This window comes from Medicago sativa, chromosome 6 (assembly GCF_051527215.1).
Source record: "Medicago sativa cultivar Bolivia chromosome 6, Bolivia_mono, whole genome shotgun sequence".
Lineage (NCBI taxonomy): Eukaryota > Viridiplantae > Streptophyta > Magnoliopsida > Fabales > Fabaceae > Medicago > Medicago sativa.
Genome location: NC_140754.1, coordinates 79,090,972 through 79,110,104, shown reverse-complemented (window position 1 = coordinate 79,110,104; position 19,133 = coordinate 79,090,972). Strand labels below are relative to the sequence as shown.

The 19,133-nt window shown below is 34.8% G+C and overlaps 3 protein-coding genes and 1 long non-coding RNA gene across 4 annotated transcripts; 3 read left to right on the top strand and 1 right to left on the bottom strand.

The window, feature by feature from the left end:
- Positions 1-328: 328 nt before the first annotated feature.
- On the bottom strand, positions 329-4,926 carry LOC146917126 (centromere protein C-like). The gene is made up of 11 exons (XM_085718918.1): positions 4,751-4,926; positions 4,042-4,244; positions 3,848-3,936; positions 3,642-3,750; positions 3,377-3,537; positions 2,379-3,229; positions 2,210-2,288; positions 1,853-1,941; positions 927-1,032; positions 726-833; positions 329-627 (listed from the first exon to the last, which is right to left on the bottom strand). Exons 2-11 carry the CDS (start codon positions 4,206-4,208, stop codon positions 503-505), a joined length of 1,884 nt encoding a protein of 627 aa, XP_085575044.1. The 5' UTR covers positions 4,209-4,244; positions 4,751-4,926; the 3' UTR covers positions 329-502.
- A 1,843-nt stretch (positions 4,927-6,769) lies between these two features.
- On the top strand, positions 6,770-7,468 carry LOC146917125 (uncharacterized). Its single transcript, XM_085721826.1, has one exon. It carries the CDS (start codon positions 6,770-6,772, stop codon positions 7,466-7,468), a length of 699 nt encoding a protein of 232 aa, XP_085577952.1.
- Positions 7,469-9,600: 2,132 nt separating this feature from the next.
- Positions 9,601-11,387, top strand: LOC146917124 (uncharacterized). The gene is made up of 3 exons (XR_015014117.1): positions 9,601-9,735; positions 10,575-10,777; positions 10,919-11,387. It is a non-coding gene; the product is annotated as an uncharacterized LOC146917124 (long non-coding RNA).
- Positions 11,388-14,594: 3,207 nt separating this feature from the next.
- LOC146917123 (S-adenosyl-L-methionine-dependent methyltransferases superfamily protein) lies at positions 14,595-19,133 on the top strand. Its single transcript, XM_085718914.1, has 5 exons — positions 14,595-14,880; positions 16,517-16,659; positions 17,396-17,580; positions 18,467-18,580; positions 18,820-19,133. The coding sequence occupies exons 1-5, from the start codon at positions 14,644-14,646 to the stop codon at positions 18,945-18,947; spliced, it is 807 nt and encodes a 268-aa protein (XP_085575040.1). The 5' UTR covers positions 14,595-14,643; the 3' UTR covers positions 18,948-19,133.

Sequence of the window (19,133 nt, the reverse complement as noted above, 5' to 3'; positions counted from 1 at the left end):
TTAAATAATTCTTGATCAGATTATATTTACCTCACGCCTAAACTTTAGATTATTTGCACCCTTTTCCCCGAAATTTAGGTAGATTAACAAGAAAAAAGAATTCAAATCACAAACATGTGTGCCAAAAAGTCCAACCACATGCTTTTGGTCAAAAAAAGTCCAACCATACGTGTCAAGCTAAGACCAGTCAAAGTCAACATGTATGCTTAATTAAAGTGTGAACATTTTGGCTGGTTAGAGCCTTTACAGTTGAACTTTTTTTACCTTCTACAAACTTGGAGATAATACTTATACAACCACATAATCATAATTCAGTTAATTGCATCAATTAGTACTAAAAATTCAGCCATGTTAGCTAATTTCATTGATGATTGATTAAACATAATCATTGCTGACTCCTGGATGTAAGTACTTAGTAGTATATATTTATCACTTCAAATAATTAAACACTTTTCACATGTCAACTCCATTAGTAGACTAAAGATAAAGTTATAGAAAGGTTTCAATATTCAGAAGCTATCTCAAAAAGGTCTTTGTATTTATCTGACACAAATGATTTAGCCTTCATGGTTGGTTTCCCATCACTTCCAGGAGACATGCACTTCACACCAATGACAGTACTCAAACCTGCACAAACAAAAGATATGTTATCTACATTCTACACACAGTAAGATTAGGCCAAATCCAATTCTCTAAATATAACGAAGAACTACGATTGTACTCACTCTCGTGTACACGACCATACACCATTCTTTCCCCTTTCCAATATTCCAAAGGCTTTGTCCTGAACCTGGTGCTTCTCCTGACTCCAGACTCCCATGATGTACCGGCATCTAGGAAGATGGAATAAGAATATATAACTTAACGACAACGAAAAATCTTCAAAATTAATGAACGAGAATATGAGATAACTGGGAAGTACAAACCTGCAAGGCTCTTCCTCAGAAGTCTCTTACCCTTGGACCCTTTTCGCGTACATGATTTAACTCTTTTTTGCCCATTAACAGGTGCCGCAGAACCAACTGCCTTTTCCTGTACCAGAGGACAGTGATTCAATTCTAAAAGCAACTGGCCGTAAAAAATAATATTGTCGTCAATCAGACAGTCATCTAGAATAACATTCTCAGGCTTATGTATATATTTTTGTAAAATCTTAATTCATAAACCAATTAAACCCTATTACATTTGTGATCTAGCATGATCTGGTAGGAAAAAAACAGCGGCAACCAAAGGTGTGAAATTCTGTCACATGTCATTACTCATTAGAGTGAAGACTTCTTAAAAAATAATATATAGATAGATTATAGTTCAACTCTACAACATCTATTTTCAACCTTGAAATTTATAAGATGACTTCTGTTTGCCTTTAAATAGGATAGCATGAATCAACCCAAAAAAAAAAAAAAAGGATAGCATGGAGGGAACTTAATGTGCTGGATTGCAAATCAAATCTCCTGGCCTTCAAACAAATGATCTAATAAATTACACTTGATCAACTTGATTATATAATTACCCATTCCAGCAAAACAAAAAACTGATAGTATAGTATTATATAATATTAATAACTTTATATCCTAGGGGTATACCCTTGGAAACATGTATATGACCACTGTATAGCAGTAATCATTTATTTTGAAGGTTGTGATGATGATGGTATTGATTGTGTAAAGGGAAAACCTCACATAATTTATAGGGAAATGATAAAGTTCTTCAATGCAATAAATTGTGTTGATAAATGTTACTTATATAATCATATGTTAATATGCTATTATTTGATAAACGGTTGAATTGTAAAATATGCCAACAGTTTAAAGATTGAGGAAAATAAAAGAAAACCAGCAAAGCTAGAAACCTGTAAACACTGTTCTGGACCATCATCTGATCTTGTAGACCTTTTGTCCATAGAATTGGCTTGATAGGCAACTGGATTTGATTGATCAGCTAATGCATAACACAAGTGAGTTAGTGCCATCAAAGGTACATAAACACCAATTTAAAACCAAATTCTTCTCTGATTCATATCAAAGGAAAACCTATGTGCAGAGTTTATTGCATTGTTATATAAGTTCACCATCAAAACAATAACAATAATCGAGTATTTTCCCACTATGAATGGCCAGCTACATAGTCATAAAATAGCATTGAGCTTTTTGATAAATAAACTTAGAGTAAGGTCTCTTCTTATAAAATGTTGTGAATATAAACTTACTTAGTGGAAGCTCCGAATTGAGATTCGCATCATCTGTTGGTATAGAAGTTGTAAATTCCTGCATGTTTTCTTCCAGTATCTATCATAATAAACATTCATTCAGATTTCAAAGCTAAACCTTCAACAACAACTTAAGATTATTAAATTAAAATACTTAGAGGTAACATACATTGTCATCAAAATGATAAGGTTCATTTGGCTCAACATTTTGCCTTCCTACTGTGTCATCCACCCTTTTTCCCATACCACTGCGACCAATATCCACATCCGTGTCAACACCAGGTTCATTCGAGTCAACATTAGCATTGAACCCAGGTTCGGCTGAATTATCAACCATGGACTTTTGAGGAGTAATGGCGCAATTTTTGTCAGGATTGTCCACAATATCTTCAATTATGGGTGCATTAACTTTATCTGATGGATTCCTTGAATTGTGTTCCTTGGAATTTTCAGAAGTCTCCAGAATTGTATTTGCCTCACCAGCAGCAATAACATCTTCGATTATAGGTGGAGTCAGCTCATCTGATGGCTTACTAGAACCAACAATATCAATTTCCTGGTTTACCATGTGAATTGGTGAATAGTTTCTTGTAGGTACATGATCAATTTCATGAGCTGAAAATGGATCCGTAGATAGCTTTGACCGTGAAATGTGCTTTTGCAATGATGACAATGAAGCAAATGGACTTTTTGGTGGTGTGGGTGAAGCTAATTGCTTCTCAGCGCATCCTACACTCCGTCTAAGAGGTGTCTGAATATTCATTCCTTTCAACCAATTATCTACGTCAGAAAAAGCCTTTCTTTTGCTTGGCTTCGACAAAGTCCCTCCCAAAGATTTCAGATCAATTGGTTGGGTATCTAGGAAGTCTGGAACAGATAATTTCTCGAAAACAATCGATTTGACCTGTAACCTCTCCTGCAAAAGATTCATTGCTCCTTCACCCTCTAGTTCTTCAGAATCACAATCAAGCAATCCTTTCAAAATGTCATTCATCTTATTCTCTTCAATAGCTGGTGAATCTGTCACAATCACGATCGTTTTGAAGTACGAAAAATAGGTGACAAGAAAAGGTACTGATATCAAAAGAGAAAAGAACAACAGTAGAAGAATCCAAAGCACAGGGATAACCAAGCCCGGCCAGATTTTACAGAGTAGAATTCACTCACCAGTTACTTCATTATCCAATGATGCAAGAGAAACTTTGCCTTTGTCAGTGTTATCACCAACAGGATCAAGACTGTCGGATTCAAATGCCTCTTGGGAGGATAGGACATCATCATTATTGTCCAAAGCTTCTGTTGAAACCCTATGTCTGTATCTAACTGGCCTGACCAATATAACATCAAGAACAAATGAAGCAACCAATAGAGAATGACAAACAACATAAACACAATGCAGGTTGTTTGTTGAAGAAGTATTCATGGCCGTTACCTCCGATTAAACCCAGGAATTCCCGGTCGACGTTCCCGTGGTTTAGTTGAATCCTGACTTGGCTGAGATGACACAATACCCAACTGCTTTTCTATTTCTCTTTTTGCATCTATCAAATCAAAATGCAGAAGTTAACAACAAGACAAAAAAAAAAAAAGTAAACGTATATTTGGCACAATCAAGAAAAGAAACAAACTATTCCTTACTTTCCAACCGTTCATGGGCCATGAAGAATTCCTCGGGATCTGTCAGTTTTTTCAAGTCAAGAATCGGTAGCAAATCCTCAACAGAGGGCCTGTCAAAGATTGAACATGTGAGAAACATGTATACAACTAAAAAAATAAAAAAAATCAGCACTCATATTAGTAAAAAACCATCATAAACATTGAATAAGCTTTACTTTTTGGTCGGCTTAAGCGAGAAACGTGGGCGTGCACGATTGAGGCCTAAACCGGGTCTCCGTTTTCTAGGTAATTCTTCATCCTCTTGAGAATCAAAAACATGATTTCCCACATCTTGAGTTGAATTTTCTGTACAGAATCCCAAGTCGTCCTCTAACATTGTCATGGCCTGCTCTACAAGTTTAGTGGGACTTAACAAGGCCTGTACAAACAAATGACACAAAGATCACAATTATCATTATTGCTCCAAAAATGATCAAATTACGCATATTCAGAAATTTAGTTGATCACATGTAAGTTATGCAATCCCAATAAAAATTTAGTTTATCGCCTAGAGTACCCTTCAAACGAAGGGTAGTTTTGAGCTACTATCATTAAATATGAGAAAAATTGTTAACTTTTGCTTATATTTATTCTAAAAAAGAAACCATAAGTCTAGTATGTACCTTTTAGTATATCAAAAAAGAAACAGTTTCACAAATCAAACATTGTAGAGAGTTGTCATGTCCTTCATTTTTTAGCAGATCAAACACAATGCGAGTAATTTACTAGTTTGATTAATAGTACATTAATTTAAATGGTAAATTGAAAAGTAAAATGAACTCGGTTTCCATTACCCTAAAATTTCTACTACGCTAATAATAATAATAATAATGAAGTAAAAAGAAATGGAAAAAGGAGCTGAGAGAGAGAGAGGAGTTAGCATACGATGAATCTGAGATCGCTGTTGTTCTACTTGGTAACAGTGTTTACTTTGCTTCCAAATTTAAGTTTCCATTTTTACCCTTCACTCTGTTGAGACTGTTAAGCAACGAAGATGAGGAAGATGTTTAGTGACTCGTGTTCAGTGAAGAACCGCCATTTTACACACTTTTTTGCGTTTCCAGTTTTTAATTCATCTAATGTAACGCCAATTTTTTAATTATGTAATTTATCAATTGATTAGTTGAAATAAATCCATTTTAATGAGTCTTTTTTGGCTAATATATCTTTGATAATGCACAATATCTTACTTACTAAAGCTTATCCCCTAAAGCTAACTCTAACCCTAATATTTTCCCCCCATTTTTCCCTCCACTTTTCTAAGCCATTGAATCTTGCACATTTAGGCGTCATTCAATTTTAGTCATTGATCATATTTCATATTTATCTTTTTTATTTTCCGAAACAACTATTTCATATTTATCTCTTCTATTTTTCGAAACAACTATTTCATATTTATCTCTTCTTCCGAAAAAAATTGGCCCTACAACTATTTCATATTTATCTATAGCCCTATTTTTCCGAAACAACTATTTGATATTTATCTCTTCTTTTTTCCGAAACAACTAAAGCTAACCCTAACCCTAATATTTTCCCCCCATTTTCCCTCCACTTTTCTAAGTCATTGGATCTTGCACATTTAGACGCCAGTCAATTTTAGCCATTGATCATATTTCATATTTATCTCTTTTATTTTCCGAAACAACTATTTCATATTTATATCTTCTATTTTCCGAAACAACTATTTCATATTTATCTCTTCTATTTTCCGAAACATCTTACTTACTAAAGCTTAACCCCTAACCCCGTGAGACCCGTGCGATGCACGGGTCGGCGTTCTAGTTATTTCTATTGTTGTGAACTATTCATATTCAATGAAAATATAACTAAATTTGTCATTGATATTTTAAATAATATTATAAAAACTGATACTAGAATAGTTTAAATAAAGAATAAAATATTACCAAAAAAAAATAGATGAAAAATTTAGCTCAAACTCATATATTCTTTTTTTTATTTTGCAAGCAAGGATATATTATTTTTTGGGTAAAATATGTTTTTTGTCCCTATAAATATACCAACTTTTTGTTGTAGTCCTTCTAAAATTTTCCTTCAACATTTAGTCCTTTAAAAAATTTCATTTTTTAGTTTTGGTACCTCTTTTAAAGTAAAATCATATGTAGAATTCATATTTTTGAATAAAAATTTTCAGAAAAATTCATAATATTATAATAATCTCTCCCAAAAAAAATTAGAATTTTTTAACATAACACGAATTTAATATGAATTTTTACATTTTTTACGGTTAAAAATTCATATTTAATTCATGGTTTGTTAAAAAATTCTATTTTTTTCTGGGAATTTTTTTTACAATATTCTACACATTTCTGCATAATTTCATTAAAAAAGTACAAAAATTAATTTTAAAATAGGGCACAAAAGTAGTGATTGAAAATTTTATAGGGACTAAAAGTTGAAGTAAAATTTTATAGGGAAAATTGCTTGGATAAATTGGGAGTCGATTTGTACTCCAAAGGAGGACGGAGGGTTGGGGGTGAGGAGGGTGGGTGCTTTTAATATGGCGTTGGTGGGGAAGTGGTGCTGGAGGATGTTGGATGAAAAGGAGGGGCTGTGGTATAAAGTTCTCAAAGCCCGTTATGGTGAGAAAGGGGGGCGGGTGGAGGAGGGAGGACGTCACTGTTCTCCGTGGTGGCGGTCGGTAGGTAGGATTAGGGAGGGGTTAGGTGAGGGTGTTGGGAGGTGGTTTGATGATAACATTCGTAGGAGGATAGGTGATGGTAGGAATACTTTATTTTGGCATGATAATTGGTTGGGGGAAACACCTTTACGTTGTAAATTTCCCCGCCTTTTTGATTTGTCTGTGAGTAAGGAGTGTACGGTGGAGGATATGAGTAGGGCAGGATGGGAGGTTGGAGGTGGGGGTGGGAGTGGAGGCGGAGGTTAATGGCGTGGGAGGAGGAAAGTGTGAAGGAATGTTCTATGTTACTTTCTAATGTTGTTTTGCAGGCTAATGTTCACGACTCTTGGATATGGTTATTAGATCCTTCCCATGGTTACACTGTACGGGAAGCTTATCGCTTTCTCACTGATAATGGTACCGTTGTGGATAGGACTCTGATTGAAGATGTGTGGCATAAGAGCATACCCTCTAAGGTGTCAGTTTTTGTGTGGCGCCTTTTTCGGAGTAGACTTCCTACTAGAGACAACTTGGTTCATCGGCGAGTCCTTTTGTTAGCAGACTCGGTTTGTGTGACAAATTGCGGTCCTTATGAAACCGCAAATCACTTGTTTTGTGTCTGTACTACTTTTTGTTCGCTTTGGAATCATATATTGCAATGGTTAGACTTATCCGTGGTGTTTCCAGGTGACATTTGGCAGCATTTTAAACAATTCTCTAATTTGGCCGGTTTGCCTAGAGCCACTCATTTTTTCCTGAAAGTAATATGGTTCGCTTCTGTTTGGGCTATTTGGAAGGAAAGAAATAATCGTGTGTTCCAAGAAACGGTTTGTGATTCTTCTTCCTTAGCTGAAAAAGTGAAGATGAACTCTTTTATGTGGCTGAAATCTTCGCAGACATCTTTTATTTATTCTTATTATGACTGGTGGAAACACCCAATCCCTTCCATGGGTGTTATTGTGTAATTGACTGTAACTTTTTTGTGGTGCTCTTCTTCAATAGCACCCTACTGTTGTATCTCGGTTGGTTGGTTTACCTTTTGCACGTCTTGTGCACGGTAAATCACCATTGTTCATAATATATAGGGTTAATTATGTTTCTAGTCCCTATAAAATAGCGACCTTGTAAGTTTAGTCCCTACTTAATTTTAATAGCATTTTTAGTCCCTATAAAAAAAAATTTACTTATAATTTTAGTCCCTGCTAAAACAAAGTTTGATTAATTATCCTTAAACTCTTAAATTTTTGAACGATTTTTTTGAGACAAGATTAGAACACTATGAAAGGTTCGTTTACTAAAATTTAGAATTTTCTGACATGAAATGAATTAAATATGAATTTTTTAAAACGACAAAAGTTAAAGATAAAAAGTAATAAAATCTGGATGTAGAAATCAAATTTTGCGATAATTTTTTGTGGACGAACTTTTAGTAATGTTCTAAACATGTCTGCAAAAAAATATTCAAAAATTTAAGAGTTTAAGCATAAATTAAACAAATTTGAATTGAGTAGGGACTAATACTCAGTGCAGAAAAACAAAATTAGGGACTAAAAATGCTATTAAAATTAAGTAGGGACTAAACTTACAAGGTCGCTATTTTATAGGGACTAGAAACATAATTAACCCTAATATATATCTCATTTTAGCTTGTTCAAAAAAAAAAAAATTATAGGGACCAAAACGAAAAGTTGATATATTTATAGGGACCAAAAACATATTCAACCCTTCTTTTTTTTTTTAGGGAAATGAAGGATATCCCTTACTCCTTAATTTTATTAGGTTGCAAACACTTAACCCTAAAGATTTGGAGCCAAATTAGCAACAATTAATGCTATTGAGTTAACCCTAAAAAATTTGGCTCTAAGTCTTTGGCAATTTGAATTTCAAATTACTATTTTATTGGAATTGGAATAAACCTATTTCAAATTAATTTGTTTTTTTTTAGGTAAAATTAATTAATTTGTTATTTGACAATTACTATTCCCCAAACAGATAATATTTCCAAAGCCCTCTTCACTCACGCTAATTCTTATTCTTCTTCTTTTTCTGTATTTCAGTTTCTCTTTCTTCTTTACCCCTTTCAGTTTCTTTTTATGTATTTCCAAATTTTCTCTTCACTTCCTCTCTCTCGCCGTCTCCTCTATGCCAACCATCTATACTGCTTCCCTCACACACTAACACCCCTGTTTGAAACTCTCTCATCTGTCTAGCTTCATTCCATGACACCTCTATTTCTCTCCTTCTCTCCCTCTCCCTCTCCATGATCGTACTGCCTTACCATGGCCAACCCAATTGGTTTCTGATTTCCCTCTTTCTTTCTGCTTTAATCGTCTTCCGCTTTCTTCAATTTCATTGTTTTATTTGATAGTTGACTGTATTCCTTGAACGGAAGATCTGATGGATCGAAGACGGCGGCAGAAGGGTGATTGTTCGATGTAGAATACCTATCGTGTAAGTGGGTTGCGAATGTTTAATTTTAATCCCTTTTTAATTACGTGAATTAAGAACTTTGTTTGAATTTGATTATGATATCCCTGATTAGGGATTGAAGATGCTACTATATATTTGATCTTAATTCCACATCTATGATGTTGTTGTTGCTGTAATTTTCGTGATTATGATATCCCTGAATTTTCTTGCTTCAATCAGTTTTATGTTTTTAACTTGATTTTCGTGTTGATTTTAAGTTTGTATTCCTATTTGGTGATGTTTAATTGTTGATTACAAGTTTTTGTTGATTTCTGATTGTATTGCAGCAGGCTTTATTCCTTTTCACCTGTGTTTTAAAACAATTTTAGCATCAACGGCCCTGCTTTCTTCGCTATACATTCGGGATGTATGCTTTCTTGATAAATCCCTCGCGACAGGTGTAAGTTTTCATAGTTCAATATATTATATGTCCTGATTTTTTCTGTAACCCTATTCTGTTTTTACTTTGAAATTCGAAGTATAAATCTTATAATATGTGTAAGTTTCTTTTTTTTTAGGATTCAGTGTTGGACTGCAATTTTTCAACTTTCTTTTCTTTCTAAGATTTCTCTTAGTTGAGTGAGAAGATATGTAACATGAATTCTAATACTTGATACTTCAGGACTGCCCTTTGTCATTTCTATTAATACTGTTGCTAAGCAGTGAGTAGAGTATTGTGAAACTAATGACAATTTTCGTTTGTTACATGTAACAGATACACCTTGGGCTGAAAGAGAAACCTTTGTATGTCAGTCCTTTTATGGTATGCAAATTATGCTATTAGCTATGCAGATTTTAGGACACTTTGGTTCAAATTGCTATTTGTTATATAACTTATATCTATGTATTGAGAAATCTATGTACTGCTTCAAATTGTTCTGCAACTTTTATTTGGTGTCCATGTTTCTTAACAAAACTATATGTTTCATCCATTAATATTGAGTGCATCGATACATAACAAAAGATGAGTTGGGAATAATACTATGACAATAATCATCACATATCATGGATAACATTAGATGGTTAGCCTACATGGTTAACTTCAATTAATACATAAAAATGACTTTAGATTGTTTTTCTGCATTAATGCATTTTATCATTTTAGTATATTTTGGAGTGAATGCAAAATCTGATTTTTTTTTTTTTAGCTTGACTATTGGTATTTTTAAGCAATAGTCACTAATTGCATCAAAGCTGTCAACCAAATGAAAATAAGAGGTGCTTTATTTGTGTTAAGTATATGCTTAATGAAAATTTATAGCATCCATAAAGATAAATCATTCCACTTAATTGTAATTAAGATTTTTGTCTCCCACACTTAATTAATTATGCAGACTATTTATCATTGCCTTTTTTTGTCAGATTACTCATTGATTAGTAGTAGCTAAAACGTGAAAATGTATGCCTGCTGCGGCTGATGTTAAGGCTAGAATAGGGGTTTCCCATTCATATTGATAACCATTAATAGCAAAACTCTTTTACTCTCTTTCTTCAATCAGTTTTTGTGAATTGTTCCTGAGCTTATCAACTTTAATCTATATGCATTTCTTTAGATGTTTTTTTTATTTTATTTTCGACTTTAACTTTTGCATATCTTAACAGCTCTATAAAGAACTACTATCTCTTTTCACTGCTTCATTAAGAGTCGCATCAAAATATCTTAATGGTGTTGAATGTTGTTCAGTACATTTAGCAAAGCTACCAAAAGAGCTGATGTATGGTGTTGACAATTTAGCCGAGTCATAAGGAGGATTGTCATATGGGTAGGTGATTCGGCTGAGTCACAAAGAGTGATTCAATTTGAGGTAAGTAAATTACATAGATGTTCTACTCCTAAAGAACTTGAAGCTCTTGAAAATTCAATGTCACATTGAGAAGTATTGAATTTCATGAATTTTGGAGGTTTACTAATGCAATAATATCTCATGATTGTCATATATGTGTAGGTTCACTAATTCAATTTTTGGAGGTTTATATTGCGAGAGAAAGATATGTCAATTGTTGGAGTTTCAGGACTGTTTTTGCAAGGCATTTGGCAAACATGTATAGAGGTTTTTGCTTCTTTGTTGAAGTTAAAAATACTGAAGTAGGAAGGAAGATAATTTAGTTGTTGGGTATACTGGTTTATGCATAAATGTAGCACGAGATATACTCAATGAGAAATGAAAAAAAAGTGCAGATCATGCAATGCATAAGAGCAATGGTGCAGGCGTCAAATAAATATTATAAGTGTTTTTTTTGTTTTTGTACAAGAATACTATAAGTGTTTATTAATTATGTATGTATAGTTTGTGATACATTGGTGTTGTACTTTAAGTATTTGGTGTAGTTCAAAGTTGTAAATATTCGTGGAGGAAAAGGTGTATGATGTAAACCTCATTAGACTCATACTATTGTGCCTTAACTTAATGAATTTATTTGTTGTCTTATTCAATTTTTTTTTTAAAGAAATAACAAGTTTGATTGTATAATGATAGATGTGGAATAGACTTTTAGGAAAGCAGAAGTTTTCAAATATGAGACCCTTACATTTAAGATTTAACCAAAATTAATAAGATCTTTTTATCAAGTAAAATTTTAAAATATAAATAAAAATTGGAGACCTTATTTAACACCAACTTTTTATTTTATTTCTATGATATACTTTATACAATACTGACTATATTATACAGCTTATAAGACCCGTGCGGCGCACGGGTCATCAATCTAGTATTCTATTAATATATTGTTGTAGACAAACATCAAATTAAATATATTTCATTTTGAGTTTAATTTATATACACAAAAGTTGTACACGTGTATTTAGAGATGTGTTGCCATGTAATAAAAAAAAAAGACGTGTTATCACATCATTTAATACGTTAAAAACATGTGATTTGTCATATCTCATTAGTTGATGTGACAACACATCATCGTTTATAAATTAAACCTAGAATGGATAGTTTTATTAGTTGAGTTAGTGTAGTTAACTTGGTGTATGTGGACGGTGTCCGAGTTGAAGGCGTGCAACATGTTAGAACAACAATGTTTAATCACTCTTCGAGTCACTTCAAGTCCATTGGTGCAGCTCGCCCAAGTGTGGAGGGCTTACAGTTTCGCAAGTTATCATATGTCGATGCAGGGATCTTAACAAAGCCGTTTTCGTTGGAGGAGGTGAAACAGGCTGTTTGGGATTGTGACAGTTACAAGAGCCGGGGTCCAGATGGCATTAGTTGTGTTCCTTAAGGAGTTTTGGCAATTGTTAAAAGATGTGATTTTATGAGATACAATTTTATGTAATAAAGCGGAACACTCCCTCAAACTCTCCTCCTCTCAAGCTAACAGACGGCGTCTCCACACCCACGCCCCTCCCCCATTCGCCCACCCTTGCCTCTCCATCTCCTCCACCGAAGTATCCTGGTTCACGGCCAAATCAAATAGGCGGGCAAATTTAATCCTCAACAGAATTCCCCCAACTCAATTGTCATGCCAGAACATCGTGGGACGACCATCACCAACCACCCTACATGTGTTGTCGTCAAACCAACTCCCAACTCCCTCACCAAACCCCCCCTCCCCCCCCCCCCAGACGTTACACACCGTCCTCCCAAAAAAAAAAAACAATGTCTGGCCCCACCTCGCCATATCTAGCTTTAAAACACGGTACCAAAGTCCCCTCCTTATCAATCAACATCCACCAACACCACTGCCCCAACAAAGATAAATTAAAAACACCCAACCACCTAACCACAACCCTCCTTATTCCTCACGACCCCCATCCCCCACAAATTTTGTTGATTTAAAAAAAAATAGATTCTATAGAAGAAATTATACCTGCGGGGGCCTAGAAAAAGGAAAGAAAGTAAACCATAATGGAAGACATGACATATTTCAGAAGTACCAGCCGGCCATCAAAAGAAAGAAACTTATTATTCCACGAGTTGAAGGTTTCCAAAAACTAATCTTCCGAGCATCCCCACCAATAGGCTGACCCAAATAGACAAAAGGAATGGATCCTCTTTTACAATTTATCACCGATGCCGCCTCCGACAACCATGAATCCGGAATATTTACATATGTCAGCATACTTTTATGGAAATTCACCTTCAAACCTGAAACCTCCTCAAAAACAAGCAACACCGCCCGCATGGACCGGACATTCAACCAACTCTTTTCACCAATTTTTTTTGGAGAGATTTTTACAATATTCTACACATTTCATTAAAAAATACAAAATTTGACTTAAAAATAGAGACCAAAAACAGTGATTGGAAACTTTATAGAAATAAGTTGAAGGAAAATTTTAAAGGGACTAAAACCAAAAATATATTTAACCCCTGTTTCTTTGATAAGGATATTGTTTCTCTTTTATACAAGGGAATAAGTATGGGGTATATTTGCTAAAAAAAGAAGAGCAAATAGTCACTTTAGTCCCTGGCTCTGCTCCTCGCTGTCACATAGGTCCCTGACTCAGGATTAAATACAAACAAGTCCCTGACTCTACACTTCCGTTATCACTTTAGTCCCTGCCGTTAAAAAAAATCTGTTAAGTGATGATGTGGCACACTGACAAGGAGTATGACGTGTCACAGGGACTAAAGTGAACGTAAAAAATGGTCACTTTGGTCCCTAATCGAAAATCAATATCCTGAATTTACTGTTAGATCCCTGACTGTGTATACTTACTGTCAGTTAGGTCACTGAATCGAAAATCAATATCCTCAATTTACTGTTAGGTTCCTGACTCTGTATACTTACTGTCAGTCAGGTCCCTGATAGTAAACACGAAATTAGGGGTCAGAATCCAAATGCACATCTGAATGAACTACAAATGCTTACATCTTTCATGCCAACTTCAAGGGGTCCGATACCAACTATGTGATGTTTGTTAGTTTATTTATATACCGAAATTGCTAAATTATAAGCACAACTGTGGTGCGATATTTTGTTTAATATTTTGCTGAATCATTATGTAATGACTTGTTGAATTATATGCCCAAATATGGTGCAATCTTTTAATTACTCTATGGTTGACATTAATGACTTAATAGTTATGTTATGGAAACATTTGTTATTAAACTATGAAATCATTTTTATAAGTGTTATAATAATATTTTGATATTTAGCACAAATACCTTAGTGTTGAGTAAATAGCATGTTAAACTAACAACTTGCCAAGGATCTTAGTGAAATTTTGTGTTTAATGTCAGGGACCTAACTGATAGTAAGTACACACAGTCAGGGACCTAACAGTAAATTGAGGATATTGATTTTCGATTCAGGGACCTAACTGATAGTAAGTATACACAGTCAGGGATCTAACAGTAAATTGAGGATATTGATTTTCGATTCAGGGACCAAAGTAACGATTTTTTTACTTTCACTTTAGTCCCTGTGACACGTCATACTCATTGTCAGCGTGCCACATCATCACTTAACAGATTTTTTTAACGGCAGATATTAAAGTGATAACGAAAGTGTAGAGTCAGGACTTGTTTGTATTTAATCCTGAGTCAGGAATCTATGTGACAGCGAGGTGCAAAGTCAGGGACTAAAGTGACTATTTGCTAAAAAAAAAAGTATGGGGAGGTATAAAAAAACTTTGTAAGTAAAAGGGGAGGTGTGAACAGCAATCATCGGGAATTTGATAGAAAAGGTGCGAAGTGAGGCAGAAACCGCGAGCTCTGAGATAATGGAGGAAGAAGAAGAGAATGCAGCGGCGGCAATGGTGAAGTTAGGTTCATACGGTGGTTCGGTGATGTTGGTGGTTCCTGGAGAGGAATCAGCTGCGGAAGAGACCATGCTTCTTTGGGGTATTCAACAGCCTACTCTTTCCAAACCCAACGCTTTCGTTGCTCAATCTTCCTTGCAACTCCGCCTTGACTCTTGTGGTCACTCTCTCTCCATTCTTCAATCCCCTTCTTCCTTGGTATCCCTTTCTCTTACTCTCTTCTTCTTGAATTTAAGGTTATTAGTTAAATATTTGATTTTGATGATTGTATGAGTTTTAATTTGATGGCCCATTTGTTTTTTTAGCATAAACATGATGACCCATTTCATGAAATACTATACTATTGATTGTTATTGCTTAAAGTTAGAAACTTGCAGTGGTAATTGATTTGCTGTTTTTGTTCTGCTGCTGGTTGTGTTTGTAGCTATAATTGAGGATGTAGTGTCTATTTGGATTGACTTATTTGAAATTATCTAATGTCATGACATATGAAATTGTTTGAGAGCTTATGGAAACAACTTATGACATGTTCATAAGCTATTTTTCAGCTTATATTCATAAGCTCTCCAGGATAGCTTATGAAAGCAGCTTATAACTTATATGAAAACAGTTGACTTTATTTTATCTTTATTACATAAATAGCTTATTAGCCGCGCTTTATTAAGCTGTTTATCCAAACAGGACTTTAGAGTATGTGATTGTGTGTCTGTGTGTGTGGTTCTTTGAAGCATGAGTGCCTTTAAAAAGGTGAAGTACCCGTACCTATGCAACATAGGTGTGGTTGTGTCTGTGTGATGATAATTGAGGATTAGAGTTTGTATGTATGTGCTTGTGTGTTTGTGTATGTGTGCATGTGTTAGTTTTTTCTCTTCCACGTGAGCCAATATTGAGTCAAAGTTGAGTTGTTGTGGAATGCTATTTTTAAGGGAAAAATCTTGCTGAATTGGTCCACTTCTTTTCCCACTTATCCCATAATCTGTTTAACGCTCCCTCAAAAATTGTTACACGTTCTCCAGACCTTGTGATGGGCAAGGCACTATAAAGTCAGAAACGTATTCACTGTTTCACAGTCACTAAACCTGCTCCTCTCTATAGCAACTGCACCATCGAGTTTGAAGCGAGTAAAGGTTTGGAATAGCGAAATAGTCCGGTGATAGCAGCAGCAAGCAGCAGCAGTAAGATCTTTCTCATCAAGCAATGGCTGGAGGTTAGTGCTCTAAACTGCTTCCGCTTACTGGTCTGGTTTAAACGTAAACTGCTTCCGTGCGTTTAAACCAGACCAGTAAGCGGAAGCAGTTTAGATTGTGGTAACCTCCAGCCATTGCTTGATGAGAAAGATCTTACTGCTGCTGCTTGCTGCTGCTATCACCGGACTGTTTCGCTATTCCAAACCTTTGCTCGCTTCAAACTCGATGGTGCAGTTGCTATAGAGAGGAGCAGGTTTAGTGACTGTGAAACAGTCAATACGTTTCTGACTTTATAGTGCCATGCCCATCACAAGGTCTGGAGAACGTGTAACAATTTTAGAGGGAGCGTTAAACAGATTATGGGATAAGTGGGAAAAGAAGTGGACCAATTCAGCAAGATTTTTCCCTTAAAAATAGCATTCCACAACAACTCAACCTTGACTCAATATTGGCTCACGTGGAAGAGAAAAAACGGAAAAAACTAACAGCATGTGCTTGTGAGAATGTGGATAAATGCACGTTAATGCTTAAGCAGCTTCTTCTTCAGCCCGTGTCTTTCTGAAATACTGATTATTAATGGTAAATTGCCATAATACATTCATACCATTGTTGTATCACAATTCACAGTTATGGCCTTTTGATTCAAGGGCAAGCCTGGAGTAACTGGATCAGTGATGTGGGACAGTGGAATTGTGCTGGGGAAGTTTCTAGAGCACTCTGTTGACTCAGGAATGCTTGTTCTACAAGGCAAGAAGATTGTTGAGTTGGGATCTGGTTGTGGATTGGTTGGGTAATTACAATCACAATCTCATTGTTATTGTTGATCAGTTTTTTGTTGTACTAAAGGCTATAACTCTTTGGTAGTTTTTCTTTATTTGCTTTTAGCTTTTTCACAAGACAAGATAGGATTGAGAATAAAATCACTAGAGAGAAAGTTTTACTATCTCTCGTACTAAACAAGATAGGATAAGGAATGAGATAATCTTACATGATTTGGTCCATATGTGGAGAAGATTTGTAGAAACACCATTAAGGAGAATAGATCACATGGAGGATAATCAAATGGTTGAAGGTAGAAGGAATCCAAGGAATAGTATAATCAGTGTTTTCAAAAAGCGGTTCTAGCAGCGCTATAGCGTAGCTGAATTTGAACAAATTGCAACTGTTACGCAATCTGCTATTTAGTACTGAATGATGTCAAATAGAGGCTATAGCAGCGCTATAGCACTGTAGCGTAGCAGAATTTAACAAACCGCTCTTTCCCGTGATCTGTGATTGGCAGCATTGTGAATAATATAGGTCAAACCATTACAAAAGGTTAAGTTATCATTGGATTGAATTCATGATAGAATATTACAGTGTCATTTGATCAATTTAGCCAATAATGAGAAAAGGATTTTCTAATATAAAAAAATACCATGTCGACTTTAACTGTTGTTAGGTTGTTGTCTAGAACTGGTGAAGAATTTTTTTATTAGCTTGTTCTCACTCAGTCTATAACGCTCTATTTTTTTTTTCTTCCTTAGTTGCATTGCAGCTCTTTTGGGTGGAGAAGTCATTCTTACTGATCTGCCTGATAGGATGAGGCTTCTCAGAAAGAACATTGAAACCAATATGAAGCATATTTCTCTGCGCGGTTCTATAACAGCAACTGAACTCACATGGGGAGATGATCCTGATCAAGAACTCATTGACCCCACACCTGATTACAGTAATAACCCTTCCTTAACCCTTTCTAACAAGTAATGAACTCGATGTGACATGTTGCAGTCATTTGTATTGCTGTCACTATCAGCATCTTAATTAGCGTTGTTGATCTAGGATTGTGGAAAATAACAGTTTGTTCAAATTCCACTACACTAAAATGCTATTGCAGCTATCTAACAACACCGTGTACTATATAGCTTGTTGCGGAACAACAATGGTTTGTTCAAATTCCGCTACGCTATAGCCACAATTTGACAATAATAATCTTAATCCTCGTTAGTTTATAGTTAATTGTATCTTTTACCCTTTCTCTTATTTGCATATGTTGTTCGATATCGGAAATTCAGGTCGCATACCATACTTTACTATCTTTCATTTTTAATCAAATATATTCTATCTGTACAATATAAAGAATTACATTTGATTAGAAATATTCATTTGGTATCATAATAGAAGTAGAACAACATATGTAATCATTTATACCTAATATGCAAATATTCTATCTGTACTTTAAGATTAGTATGATTACATAATGTCATTACAACTTATACCTTTATGATCCCCAAAACAAATATTCACTTGGTATCATAATAGAAGTAGAACTTTGCATTATGCTATTTTAAAAGAATTTTTTTTTGCATTATGCTAGTGGTACGAGTTACAGACCTTGAATTATATAGCTCTTGCTAATGTTATGCATAAAAAATGTCCATTTTAGTGTTTTGGTCTAATGAGAATTGAATGAGAAGATCACTACAAGATACTTTGAAAACATGTTTTGTTCTTCCATTTTCTGTTTTCTCATTTAATTACAAAGCTGCACCTTGTTTACAATTTGTTTCCTGTTTTTAAAGATGTGTACATGAACTCACTGAGTTTGTTGTTTTCAGTACTAGGATCTGACGTGGTATACAGTGAGGGCGCTGTCGTAGATCTGCTTGAGACACTTGGTCAGCTCTCTGGACCTAACACAACAGTTTTTTTGGCTGGGGAACTCAGAAATGGTAAGGAGTGCATTCTTTTTTCTGCTATAGTGCAACAGGGTTTGAAGAAATCACTATTGTTTCTGATATTATTAAGTACAGTATGTTTAATAAATACTGCGCTATATAACACTGCTGCATAGCTAATTTGAAGAAACTATTATTTCCTGCTATCTGCGATTGATGATATTTGTTTTTTCTTTCATTTTCGGACCACAATCTTAACCAGAGTTGTGAAAAATAATGTTTTCTGATTTCAGATGCAATTCTTGAGTACTTCTTAGAAGCTGCAATGAACGATTTTACAATTGGCCGCGTGGATCAAACACTGTGGCATCCTGATTATCACAGCAATCGTGTTGTTCTTTATGTTTTAGTTAAGAAATGATTAAGAGTAGTTTTGTGTAATGCTGGTAGCATAGCATCATTATTCTTTCTTTCAAGTTTTTATTTTAATTTTTTTTAATATAAACCTAGAAAAGTTTGTGATGTTGTGACATTTGAAATTTGAATGGGATGAGACAAGCATAGGTTAGTCTTCCAATTAGTCAAATAAATATTCTAAGTTATAGAA